Source organism: Nycticebus coucang, chromosome 18 (assembly GCF_027406575.1).
Source record: "Nycticebus coucang isolate mNycCou1 chromosome 18, mNycCou1.pri, whole genome shotgun sequence".
Classification (NCBI taxonomy): Eukaryota; Metazoa; Chordata; class Mammalia; order Primates; family Lorisidae; genus Nycticebus; species Nycticebus coucang.
This window is the reverse complement of record NC_069797.1, coordinates 38,744,127-38,757,637: the sequence shown is the minus strand read 5'-3', so window position 1 is coordinate 38,757,637 and position 13,511 is coordinate 38,744,127. Positions and strand designations below refer to the sequence as shown.

The following is a 13,511-nucleotide window of genomic DNA, read 5'->3' as shown; positions in this document are numbered from 1 at the left end:
TTTGTTCTTTTTGCTCAGGATGGCTTTGTCTAATCTGGGCCTTCTGTGGTCCCATATAAACTTTAGGATTTTCTTTTGTTTCTGTGAAGAATGTTATTGGCATTTTGATAGAGATTGCATTGAATCTATAGATTGCTTTGGGTAGTATGGACATTTTAATTATATTGATTCTTTGAGTCCATGAACATGAAATATTTCTCCATTTATGTGTGTGTCTTCTTCAATTTATTTTATTAATGTTTTGTTAATGTTTATTTTATTAATGTTTTATTAATGGTTTTCATTGCAGAGATATTTCACTTCTTTGGTTAAGTTTATTCCTAGGTATTTTATTTTACGTTTGCTTATTTAAGAGTTATAAATGATATTGGGTGAGATATCTTTATGTTTAAAGATGCCTCCATATTTGGATTGTTTCTACAGAACTCTTTCCTAGAAATGCTTTTTTCTAGGTTTTAATGGCTAAAATTATTTTTAGGCTCCTGACATATTGACACCCACCTATAAAGAATCACTAGTGATTAACCCAGTACCCTAGTCACTCTATGACTGTTTGATGAATAGACAAATGACTGAAATGTGACTTCGCACTTTCTTCCCTCTAGCTGGGAATTCCTTAATTCAGTCCCTTACATCCAGGAAGGAGGGGGGTGCTGCCTTCCACAACATCAGCATGTCTACCCTGTCTGTGTGGTTAGAGTGCCTTGGGAAGCATAGAGTTTTAGCTCTATGCTAAAAGGGAGGAACGAGAGTACATGCATAGATCAGTTCTTATGAGAAGAGACCAGCTAAGAATAGCCCTGGGTTGACACACACCCCTTTCCTCACACTCACAAGAAAAGCTATTTCCCTCCAAATAGCTGAAACAAGTCATGAGTTGAGCTGAGACTTATAACTGAGAGATGCTATTCTTGGATATCCTGAGCCCCTGTGGTCACCAGAGACCCTGAATTGTGCAACAGTCAGCATGACAACAACACTATGCTTAAAAATTTCCCTCCTCACCCCCGGATTCCATTTCCCCATCTGCCACAGCTGCCTATAAAGAGAAGGGGAGATGGCTTCAGACTCCAGAGGACACAGGCAGCAAGATAGTGCCCAGGACTCTCTTGGCTTTGCTGACACTCAAGCTCACATTCCATCCTCTGCTCAGAATCATGAAGGTCCCCGTGGCTGCTGCTGCCATCCTCCTTTGCACCATGGCTCTCTGCAACCAGGTCTTCGCTGCACCATGTGAGTCTATGTTGTTACTTTGGGTGTCCCCACTCTCTCACCAGGATTGGACCACATCCATCCTTTCTTATAGCCGGAGAGCCTCCCAGGATAAAATAGAGAAGTTCTGAAAGGACTATAAGACATCTGGGTCTTTCTCTTCAAGACTTCTATTTTTATCTCTGTTCATCTCTCTAAGGGGTCTTAGCTCTCCTGTCCCCAGGTCTGAGAGTCCAGGCAGGTGGAGGGGAGTGATAGTCCTTTGTACAGATAGAACACAATGTTCTAAACAAGTGGGTTAGCAAAAGGCAGAATCCAGGTCTGATTGCTTCCTAGTGGTGTCATTCATACACCTGCTCACCCCAGGTCTCCCAGGAGCTCTGTCCCTTGGATGTCGTATGAGAAATATTTAGCAATTCTCTTTTGCTAGGGTATGATTTCTTGAATCAGATAAAATTTCCCAAAGAGAGATCAGAAAGGAGAACTGTCTTTTCAGATACCTGGGTCACACACAGAGAGAGTCCACTATGAAGAGTCAAAGGAAAGAAGACTATAGACAGAAGCAAAGACAGAGACAGGGACGCTTCTGGGGGAAAATGTCCTAGAGCTTGGTCTCCCAGCCCAACTTGAGCAAGGCTGTCTTCTTCACCCCTTCAGGGCTAAGAATCTGGCTTGCCTTTCCTTCTGAACTATGACTCAAGCTCATTCTGTCCCTTCCTCCACAGATGGTGCTGACACCCCGTCAGCCTGCTGCTTCTCCTATGGCCGGCAGATTCCACGCAAATTCGTAGTTGACTATTTTGAGACCAGCAGCCAGTGCCCCAAGCCAGGTGTCATGTAAGTGCCAGTCTTCTTGCCCCATTCAGGGAAGCTGGGGAGGGTCTAGGCTGGGGGCTCAAGACAGGCCAGAATAGCCCAAGGGCACACGTAAGCCAGAAGAGCCATCCTGGAAAGCCTGATGGGACCCAGGTCTCCCAGGTGTGACTTGACCTGGGGATGGCGAGAGGATGTTACAGATTTAGGGAGTGCTCGCAGCCCGGAGGGAAGGGATGGGAAGAAGAATGCAGTAGCATCCTCTGAGGGCCTCCCTGAGTCATTGAGGGATTTTCTTTAGACTGTAACAGACAGAGGATTCCTGGGAAAGTGGGCAGGGCATGAGCTGCCCAGGACAGAGTGGGATGAAGGGGCTACAGTGGCCTTAGGACTCCCCTGCTGGTTTCCTCCGTGTTTGATCCTTCTACCTTTTCCCACAGCTTCCTGACTAAGAGAAACCGGCAGATCTGCGCCAACCCCACTGAGGCCTGGGTCCAGGAATATATCAGTGACCTGGAGCTGAATGCCTGAGTGGCCTGGGAGCAGCAAGGAACCCAGTGACCTTGGTGGGCCTGGGAACAGGAGCCCAAGCATTGGAAACGTGCCTGCAACCTCCACAGCTACCTCTCCTATGGGCTGGCTGTTGCCAAACAGTCATACTCCAGGACTCTTCTTAATTTAAATTTTAATTTATTTATATTATTTAATTTTTATAATTTATTTTTGATATCACACTGTATTTGTGACTGTTTTCTTAGTCCAAGAGATCCCTTCTTTGCCACCCATCCCCTCCCCCTGGGCTCACACTGTGGTTGGTGACAATTGAAGGGCCATCAACTTGTTCTAGGCAGACATGGCACTGAAGCCACCAGACTGACAAGAATGTATTGGATGCTTTTGTTCAGCACTGTGTTTAGCCCAGGGAAATAATAAAGATGCTCTTTTAAAAAGTAACCCCCCATTGAGTTTGGTTTTCTTTTTGGAGAATTAGAATCACGGGTTGAGAGGAATAAACAGCTAATAGGAAGATGTGAAATGGAGGGAAATTGAGAGAGATGGAAGGGAGTACCACAGTCACATCTCCTTACGCTGGAGGCACAGTTCTGGAGCATTGAAATTATAAATATTTTATAAATCAAATCATAACATACAGGCTCTAGGAAAATTCAGTACTTGAATGAATACCATTAAGCACAGTATTTGTGCATATTTATGATACATTAAACTTTCTTAATAACAATTGTTAACATTTTTGAGCACTCTAGGCTGACAGCTTTTTATGCGTTGTCCATTTAATCCTACACTGCAACAGTGCAGCTTAGGCTCTATAAATAACCCCCATTTGACAGAAAAGTAATCCAGGGTTCAGAAAGGTTAAGCTACTTGGCCAAGATCAACAGCAGATTAAATGGTCCAGTTGAGTTCCCAAACTAGATTTTTATTATACTACAGACTATACTCTTAACCACCAACCAAATTATTTCCCAAAACATGATCCACTTACACTCAAATCATAAGCAATGGTTGTTTCCACCATTCACATCAGAATCTTTACGTCTGGACCTGGGGATGGATGTTTTTACCAAGCTCAGCAGGGCTTCCACAGCCCCATGGTGATGGAGAGCCACAGAGTTAGTCAGTAGGACTCACCATTCTTTCCTAAACGTGGTGCATGTCTGTATGTGGTAACACGTGCTTTGTACATTATTTCTCTAGACTCCACATCTCACAAAATAAATGGCCAATGTTAGAGATGGAAAAGACAACAGCCAGCCTCTATGTGGAGCAGGATTCTATTTATAGAATCTAAAAGGTAAGTTATTTAATAGGTGGACTGCTTCAGTTATAAGTACAAGAAACGTACACAGAGCTAGGGTCCTTTCTGCTGAAGAAAGAGAAATTCACAAGACTTGTGTGAAAATCAAATAGGGATCAATTTTTATGAGCCATGATGATTTCCTTGTTTTAAGATAATCTAATTTGGGGGTCCAAAATTGTACAGAATTGTGGTGCTCAGACTCTTTAAAGCGTGAACACCCCTGTTTAACAACTATAAAAATCCACATGCTATTTGATCTAAATTCCACTGGACCTGATCCCGTTTCTAGGATTCTATTTTATAGAAATACTGCCAGGATACAGGAATATGTAGACATAAGGATATTCTTTGTAGCATGATTGTTAAAGAGCAAACAAGTGGAAACAGCCATCGGTCAGGGATTAAATTAGTAAAAGATTAAGATGCCTATCAATAAAATAGTCTGCAATCAGTAAAAAAGGATAACACACATCTATGTCCATGAAAAGTGTCTGTAACATTACATGCTAAAGGTATCCCTATTTACATTCATATTCGCATGTATATTCTATATATGTGCCATAGACCTATCTGTATAGAATATTATTTTGCTTTTCTTTTAAAAAGCTATCTATGTATTTACATAAGTAGGTATTTGGAAAGATACACAAATAGCTAACTATAGTTTCTTAGAGGAAAAGAGATTTTATATTTTTAGGGATAGGCATTTTTCCTTTTTGTTTTCTGCACTTTAAAAAATGTGATTTATTTTTCAGTGAACTTATCTTGCTTATCTCTGTGGTCTCGTCTTACCCTATCCTTTGACGGGTGATATTCCGTCTGTTGGAACCACTTTCTGGTGGGGACTCTGAGTTGACACGGAGAGGATGTAGCTCACCCTGGTTTATAGAGTTTTGATGTCATGAGCATAAGGATAAAGCAATAAACCAGTCCTCTAGACCAAGGCCTTCATCTCTCTTCTCTCTGTCTCTGGTTCTCTCTCTCTCACTCTCTCTCTCACGCACACGCACGCACACTCACACCTTCTCCTATACAGCATTTGACAACCTCCTTCCATTACGAGGGCCCCATTCTCCCTACATTATTACCCACACCCATTCTAAGTATAAGGGTACTACCAGGAGAGAGGGAAGAGCAGCCTTTGTCCCCAAAGAAGCAGTGAAGGTGGCATCATTTCTTCTTTATAGGCTTTCAGAAAAGAAACCTTGGGCCATACAAAATTTACCTGTATGCACTGAACTGTTCCTCAAAGTCCAGAACCCAAAGCTAAATAAGAAGTTAAACCATGCCCAATATTTCCTAAATGCAAGCATGAACAGAGTACATTAAACACAGACCTCTGTTAGGAAAAAGGGAGAATGGGGATTACACCAGTTCCTGGGGCGTTTCAGGGTCTGAGACTCACTGAGATCCTTGATCAGCCTCTCTGGCAGTCACTAACTCTCCTCCCTGGGGGAATGTCCTTCCTGGGCACATCTGAGATGTGCACTGGGGAGGATCTACTTTCTGGCTGCTGGCTTCCTGTCTGTGTAAATTAGCCCGGGGTTGACTTAGGTATTGAGCAATCAACGCCCGTTTGGGGCCAGTCTTGTGGTTTCTTTAGTGATGTGACACCCTTCTAATGGGAGTAGGCTTCTTCCTATTTGCTTCTGATCAATTCCCTGGGCTAGGTAACAAGGAGAGAGGTTGCCTGGTCATACATTTTGCATTTTTTACTGGGGTTGGGACCACACACATCCTACCATGGTCCTTGCACTGTAGTCATTCCTACCTCCCAGGCCATGGTGAGAGACTCCTGCTTAAATCTGGGCCCTATGTAGGTACAGGGCCACATGTGGAGGTGATAAATGTTTGCCCTTTGGCCCAAAGCCACACAGGAAAGGGTAAGGAAGGGGAGTTAGGGCTATGCTGGTGTCTCCTCTCCCCATCTCTGCTCACACTCACTTTATCTCAGTATAGAAAAACCTGCATTTATAGCCCTTTGGGACTCCAGATTATTGGGTTCTACAACAGCAGGCTGGAAAGGCCTTTTTCAACAAAGCTGAATTTTTTTCCTTTTCTGATTTCAGATGAGCCCATTTTAAAGGTCTTTCTTAAGGACTTTACCAAGAAGTAGCTACTGAATTACAATTTTCAGAATCTTTCCTATCAAATTCCCTAATGCCGTAGCCTTAGTAGCTGGCACAGGGCCTTGGTGCTAAAAATACGACAGACCACAGTTAACCAGCAGCTGCAACACCTCGTAATAGTGGTTCTCAACGGGCAGTGCACAGACGGCGCTGTGAGCGTGGCCTAGGAACATGCTAGAGATGCAAAGTCTAAGCTCCTCTCCCTTCTTGCAGGCAGCGGGGCCCAGAAATCTGTACCCAGCCTCTGAATAACTCTAGTGCACACCCAAGATTTTTCTTTTTCTTTTTTTTTTTTAACCAAGTTTCATTCTCACCTGGGGTAGAGTGCCATGGCATTCTAGCTCACAGCAACCTCCAACTCTTGGGCTCAAGCGATTCTCTTGTTTCAACCTCCCAAGTCGTTGGGACTATAGGAGCCTGCCACAGTGCCTGGCTAGTTTTTTCTACTTTTAGTAGAGACGGAGTATAGCTGTTATGCAGGCTGATCTTGCACTCCTGAGCTCAAGCTATCCACCTGCCTAAGCTCAGAGGCACAACCAAGTTTAAAAACGACTTCCAGGTAAAAAGGTCCTCACCAAATGACCTCCTGCTTCTTTAGTTCAGCCAATCTCTGTGTGTCTCAGGATGCTGGTAGTTTCATGGAGGAAAATAAGCCTAACTCAAAGAGGCTTGAATAAATGCACCAGGTGGCTTCCAATTGCTGAGAGGGCTCTGGCTCCAGGCTGCTGCAGGCAGCCTCCCTGTGGTATCCCACAGGCCCTGTTTGCTTCTCTTTCTGAACCTCCTTTCCATCTGAGAGGTCCAGGGTGGCTGCCAGTACCTGCTCATGTTACTTGGATCCTTGTTCATGTCCTACAGAGAAGAATGTGTCTGGGTCCCCAGTGGGGGGTGCAGGAGGTGGGGAATCACCATGTTCTTTCAGATTTGACTGATTTAGAACCCAGTTCCTAACCAATAGCTGTAGTTATAAGGATGGGTTTCATTGATTTGCTCAAGGCTTGGATCTAAGAGTTGGATAATTTTTTTACATAAACTTTAATTCTGAGATTGAGGAGAAAGGTGGCTTTCTAAAGGAGATGGGTTTCTGGTATCAGGAAGGATGTAGAATAGACGCTAGTCAGGAAATACATTTGCACTATAATGTATGTGTCTTTTTCCTGTTGAGTTTTTCTTTCGTGATACATAAAGGGCACTAATGCTTTGCATGTGATGAACATATCCTCACGTTTGCTCTCTAGATTAGAAACCTAGTCTTCCACCTTCCTCAATATTTTATTTTTTTTTTATTTTAGAGACAGAGTCTCATTCTGTCACCCTGGGTAAGTGCCATGGCATCAGAGCTCACAGCAACCTCAAACTCTTGGGCTTGAAGGATCCTCCTGCCTCAGCCTCCCAAGTAGCTGAGACTACAGGCATCCACCAGGACGCTCGGCTAGTTTTTCTATTTTTAATAGAGATAGGGGTCTCCCTTTTCTCAGGCTGGTCTTGAACTCCTGAGCTCAGCAATCCACCTGTCTCAGCCTCCCAGCTTGCTAGGATTACAGGCGTGAGCCACCACACCAGGCCAACTATTTTATTTTATTTTATTTTTTCAAGTTCAAAATCAAATCTGTAATATTTCCATCCAGTACTTAAAATGCTGAAGACTAAGGAATAAAAGAGGTTTATATTACATTTGAGTTATAAATGGGAACAAACTGGTAAAATGCACTAAGAAAAACCTAAGACTCATAAGAATAGGTGAAGAATTTCATCTGAAATGACAGTTCTTGAAGGTGTTTAAGATCCAGATAAATCTGCCTACAAAAAGCCTTTCTTCTCTGAGAGGGGTCTGAGCTAAGAGTCCAGGCTCTGCCATTCAGGAGACCCCTGACGAGTGGTTCAACCTCTCTGTGCTTCTGTCCTGGTCTAGGCAGGCACAGAAACAAGGCATGGTGAGGATTTAAGTGTGTAAGATGCTTGGAACATCTGCCACACAGTAGGTACAATTAATAAAATTTAGTTTGTCTTTATTCGCCAACTGTATATACCAAATGTGTTGGTGATAATTCAATGACTATGTAAGAATAAACGATTTGCTAGAATACACACTTAAAATTAGAAAAGATAAAATATTTTTTCTAGGACATAAAATCCTGAAAACTGAGGATTATATACCCACACATTTCTTTGTTTTAAAACTTAAAAAAGCATGCTGAATGTAGGAATAACTTCCCAAATTGCAAAGTGGCAAGTAAGTTTTTACTTGGAAAAGACAAGATTAAAGAGCCATATGAAAAGAGTCCCATTGCTGGCAAAATTCTGCTCACAGAAAGTTACAAAGCATTCAAATCATTTGAATTAATGTGTCTATGTTTGCAACTATGAACACACTCCACATTTACTTTTCTCTTTCAGTGGCATGATGTTCCTTATCTAAGAAGGAAAAGAATTGATGTTTAAAAATGGAAACATTAGTGTAATCTAAGGAACTCCTGGTAAGGATTAAGGGAATTATGCAATGAAGTTATTCCCTAATAAGGCCCACTCAATTCATTGAAATTTGAATCAAAGGAGAGTTTTTTGAATAAAAATAGTAGGTAAGAGAAGATTATTACCTATAGCAGTGAATAGCAAAAACTTTGGCAAGTGTGCATAAGAGCACATATGAGTAAAGCCATTTACAAATACATTTTAAACATCTCCTAGAATGTGGTATGCATTATAAATTAAACTTAAAGCATCACAGTTATTTGACTGAAAGGTATTGGTGGGCATTAATAACACATCTACCCACATCTACTCTTCCATGAGGAAGAGTAATTCATGCAAAGTGGTGGGGGAGAAAAAAATAACATAAAATACCACAAATCCGAGAACACTGTATCTTTGTCTGAAAAGAAGAGTTCCCTGAAGCATGGAAAACACTTCACAGTGGGAGTGCTTCTATTCTGTGATCGGGGAGGGCATGATGCAGATTCTGGCCATTCATACACATCTGGCAGAAGGCAATCGTATTCACTTCGCCATATTCTTTCTTTAATACTTGGCCTTGTCCTCAGGTTCTGGGTATTGGAAAGCCATTTTATTTGCATACAGGTACTCTGTAACTTTAATAGCAATGCTAATAGAAACTTCCTGAATATTAGCAAGTGGTGGGTAAAGTCTCCCTTGGGCTAGCTCTTTATCTGTCAATTGGCTTGTCAGGGCCTTTGCAGCTTCTAGGAAAACATTGTCACTAACCTGCCGGGTGTTACAGAGAATAACAGCTAAAGCCACACCTGGAAAAATATACGCATTGTTTCCTTGACCTGGTGTAAAGACTTGCCCATTCTTGAGTTTCACTGGCCCACATGGACTGCCACTGGCGAACAAACATCTTCCCTCTGTAAGTGTATATGTTTCTTCAGCTGTGCACTCGGCCTGTGCTGTAGGATTACTTAAAGCAAATATTATAGGCTTTTCATTGATATGGGCCATGGCTTTGATTATGTCAGTAGTAAAAAGACGGCCAGCACCTGCAACTCCAATTATAGTCAAAGGCTTTAGTATATTTACTGTGTCTTCAAAAGTATCAGGTATGCTCTCTGGGGCTGAGTGAACAAATAGTTCTTGATGACTATCTATTGTGACTTTCCGTCCCTTAGCTAATAAACCATACTTGTCAAACATCCAGATTTTCTTCTGTGCCTCTTCTTCTGAGAGGCCATGCTCTACCATAGCCATAACTATAAGATTTGCAATTCCAAGAGCAGCCTCTCCTGCTCCAAGAAATGAGATCTTATATTCTGAGATAGGTTTATTAAGAACTTTTTGCACTGCAAGAAGACCTGCCAGAGCTACTGCTGCATTCCCTTGAATATCATCATTGAAAGTACAATATTTTTCTCGATATTTTCTCAAGAACCTGAATGCATTATGATTTCCAAAGTCTTCAAACTGAATAAGTATGTTCTGGCCATATCTGTCAGTAATAGCTTTCATAAACTCATCAATCAGTTCATCATAGCATTGTGAGCAATCTCGTTTCTGATACAAGCCCATGTAAAATGGATCTTTCAAGAGTGCTACAGTATCTGTTCCCACCTCGATACACATAGGCAGGCATTTATCAGGCTGTATTCCTGCACAAGCTGTATACAAACAAAGTTTTCCTACTGGTATTCCCATCCCATAAACACCCAGATCTCCAAGACCCAGAATTCTCTCTCATCAGTCACCACAACACCTTCACGTGATTTTCTGGCCAGTTATCCACAATTGATCTAACATGACCTCTATCTGAGATCGAAATAAAGAATCCCTTAGGTCTTCTAAAGATGTGTCCATTCTGTGAGCAGGCAAGCCCAACTGCTGGTGTATATACAATAGGCATTAGACTTTTGATATCATCTTGCAGTGTTCTATAAAACAATTTCTCATTTCTTTCTTGTATTCCCATTATATAGATGTATTTTTCCAAAGGGCTAGTCATTTTTTTTCAAATTTCTGTGGAATCGTAAGGCTTGAATATCTTGTGTCTCTATTTTGGGAGAAGTCCTTGAAGACCAAGCATTTGTCTTTCCTGTAATGTAAAAGCCATTCTCTCAGCCTCCTGAGTAGCTGGACTACAGGCTTGTGCCACAACACCCGGCTAATTTTTCTATTTTTAGTAGAGATGGGGTTTTGCTCCTGCTCAGGCTGGTCTCAACCTCTTGAGCTCAGGCAGTCCACCTACCTCAGCCTCCCAGACTGCTAGGATTACAGGTGCGAGCCACGGAGCCCTTTCATTCTTTTGAAGAGAGAAGAAATTCTCTTGGGCTGGTGACAATACTTTTCCTGAATCTTACTGAAAGGGGGGTGGCATTCGACCGGCAGAGATCTCACAGACCACCAAGGCTTGTAGGAAAGGTTTTTATTTGCGAGGGAGGGATGCTGCAGAGCAGCACCAAGGAGGAGAGAAAAGGAGGGGGGGGGGAAAGAGAGAGAGAGGAAAGGGAGTGGGGGGAGAGAGGAGAGACAGAGAGAGAGAAGAGAAGAGAGAGGCGGAGAGAGGAGGGGAGAGAGAGAGCAACTATTTTATTTTTTAAGAAAAGCTGCTGGCTTGGGCGGCGCCTGTGGCTGAGTAGGGCACCAGCCCCATATACCAAGGGTGGCAGGTTCAACCTCAGCCCTAGCCAAACTGCAACGACAACAACAATAACAAAAAAAAAAAAACAGACGGGTGTTGTGGTGGGCACCTGTAATCCCAGCTACTCTGGAGGCTGAGGCAAGAGAATTGCCTAAGCCCAAGAGCTGGAGGTTGCTGTGAGCTGTGATGCCACAGCACTCTACCAAGGGCAACAAAGTGAGACTCTGTCTCAAAAAAAAAAAAAAAGAAAGAAAAGAAAAGAAAACCTGCTGGCTTGTGTATTTCCTGTTGCCTTATAAATGATGATTGCCCAAATTTGAGGCTAAAGAGACATTAAACTCTTCATTAGGTCAAGGTCACTGCCAGAAAATGGGGTTCCATACCCAGTCTAGAAGAAGCTATGAGGGTAGAATGGGCCCTGCTGCAAGCTGCCCACCCTCCTTCATAGAAGCAGGAGACCAGGGGCAGGAGGAGGTGGGGGATGAGAGAACTCCTAGGACGTTGAGTCATCAGTAGAGATTGCCCATATTAGGAAGAGAGAGGAGTCCTTTGATATTGGATAGACTATAGGGTAAGAGGGGAGGTGACACCTCATACTGGCAGCTTCTATTCCCTTTTTTTCCTGGGAACGGCACCCACACACAAAAAAATAGTTTTTTACCATATCCCCAGACGCTGGGTAGGTCCTGATTAAAACAAGCCAATTTGCATCTTCAGGATTTTAATGTAATCATTATAACATAAAGATTTTTCATGTCACTGCATTTTTTGGAAATACTGCCTAATACTCCATTAAGTGAAGATGCCATAATTTTCTTAGCCATTTCCATATAATAGGTCATTTAAATTTTCAATTGCTGTAAATCTGCTGGGGACCAAATGTTCTTATGCATTGACCTTTTTCCCTATTCTGATTTATTTATATAGGAAATAGATTCCTAGACACAGACTTTCTTGGTCAAAGGCTAAGCACATTCTAAGGTTCTCTATGGGTATCAGCACCCATATCCTTTGCTTAGTGCACATTGGGAGCCCTGGAAGAATTTCTTCCGAGTGAGCAGATATCCTAAAGTCTGGCTTGTACTGTCACCATGCTGTAGTCTGGGCTCCATGCAGCTCTGTCCACCGAGGTGTGCTTTAGTTTGGGCTGCGCTGCTCAGGACTCCTGGCATAGGTCATTGCGTAGGTCACATCTCTACTGTTGCAACAGCTGTGGAATGACACAGAAGTTTCTGCTCTGCCAGGGGAAACTATGACTATAGAGTTGTAGCGTGAAGGAACCAGCTATGTGTGGTCCTGGGGTCACACCAGTATCTCACCTCCTCTCACTATAGAAACCACTTCCCTATAAACAGCCCCAAGTGAAGTGAACTCTTGCAAATACCCTCAGCCCTGTGGTTACCCAAGACCCCCTGGAGAGTACAAGTCAACAAGACACCATCGTGCTTAAAAACTTCCTCTCTCATCACCCTCAGTTTCCATCTCTCTGGGGCCCAGGGCTTACCTGCTCAGAGAAGGGGACAGAGCTTGGATCTCTGAAGGTGGTTGGTGACAGGGCATGCCCAAGGCCCGTCTCCTTCTGCCCACACTCTCATGCTGGTCCTGTGTTCCTGGATCTCCTCTCAGGTTCCTGCCTTTTGCTGTCATCCCCCACTCTCTGATGAGGGTCAGACTCCATCACTAAAGTCTTAACAGATAGAGGTAGCAAGTAACACAGAGAACTTCCCCAGAGATTTTCAAAGGACCTGGGCTATCTGTTAAGAGGGCTTTTTAAAATTTTCCCAAATGAGTTTTAGCTTTCTACATACAGCTTTCAAATTCTATCATGAAGCCAAGGTGGTGTCTTGTCCTGTTTGGGGAATGAGAAAATTGAGGAGGTTTTCAACAAGGGGCAGAATCCAGCTACGACTGCTTCCCAGTGGTCAGCTGAGTAATAAAATCATCTCAGCTTCACCTTATAGGTCACTTACAGAAACAGTCTCTTGCTGGAAAAATCCCTCCTTAGATCACATTAAGTTTCCCCCAATAGAGCTAGAACAAACGACAGATTGTTCAATTAGCTTGCAGAGGGAGATAGAGACCAAACTTAAGAAAAAGAAATAAAGGAGAAAAGAGTCAAATGAAAAAAACCCAACCGCCTAGTTCTTCTCATCTCTGAGTCCTCACCCCCCAGCAGTGTTATCTCCATCTACTGTCTTCATTACTGGGCAGAAGGAGCTGGCTCACTTGTCCCAGTGAAAAATGATTCAGTCTCGTGCTGACCTTTCCCTCGGAGTGGCCAGGCCCTCGAGCATCTGTTGCTTTTTCTCTGACCTCCAGCAGACCCCTAGCAAAGTGTGGAAGACTATGACAAGACCCACAGCCTGGGCCAGGTATGGGCTGGGTGGGACGTGTAGAGATAAAGCCAACAGGATTTGGAGTAGGAAGCAGCCTGCAGGGGCACCAGCCA

At 43.1% G+C, this 13,511-nt stretch overlaps 1 protein-coding gene and 1 pseudogene across 2 annotated transcripts; one reads left to right on the top strand and one right to left on the bottom strand.

Annotated features, from left to right (window-relative positions):
- The first annotated feature begins 909 nt into the window (after positions 1 to 909).
- LOC128570247 (C-C motif chemokine 3-like) lies at positions 910 to 2,964 on the top strand. The gene is made up of 3 exons (XM_053569197.1): positions 910 to 1,233; positions 1,938 to 2,049; positions 2,466 to 2,964. Exons 1-3 carry the CDS (start codon positions 1,158 to 1,160, stop codon positions 2,554 to 2,556), a joined length of 279 nt encoding a protein of 92 aa, XP_053425172.1. The 5' UTR covers positions 910 to 1,157; the 3' UTR covers positions 2,557 to 2,964.
- Positions 2,965 to 8,842: 5,878 nt separating this feature from the next.
- LOC128570304 (NAD-dependent malic enzyme, mitochondrial-like) lies at positions 8,843 to 10,534 on the bottom strand (annotated as a pseudogene). The gene has a single exon (XR_008375546.1). The product of XR_008375546.1 is annotated as an NAD-dependent malic enzyme, mitochondrial-like (transcript).
- Between the last annotated feature and the right edge of the window lie 2,977 nt (positions 10,535 to 13,511).

Coding starts and splice junctions, on each gene's coding strand:
- LOC128570247 (XM_053569197.1), top strand. CDS start 1,158: ATGAAGGTCCCCGTGGCTGCTGCTGCCATCCTCCTTTGCACCATGGCT. Junction 1,234..1,937: donor CCAGGTCTTCGCTGCACCAT/GTGAGTCTATGT, acceptor CTTCCTCCACAG/ATGGTGCTGACACCCCGTCA. Junction 2,050..2,465: donor TGCCCCAAGCCAGGTGTCAT/GTAAGTGCCAGT, acceptor CTTTTCCCACAG/CTTCCTGACTAAGAGAAACC.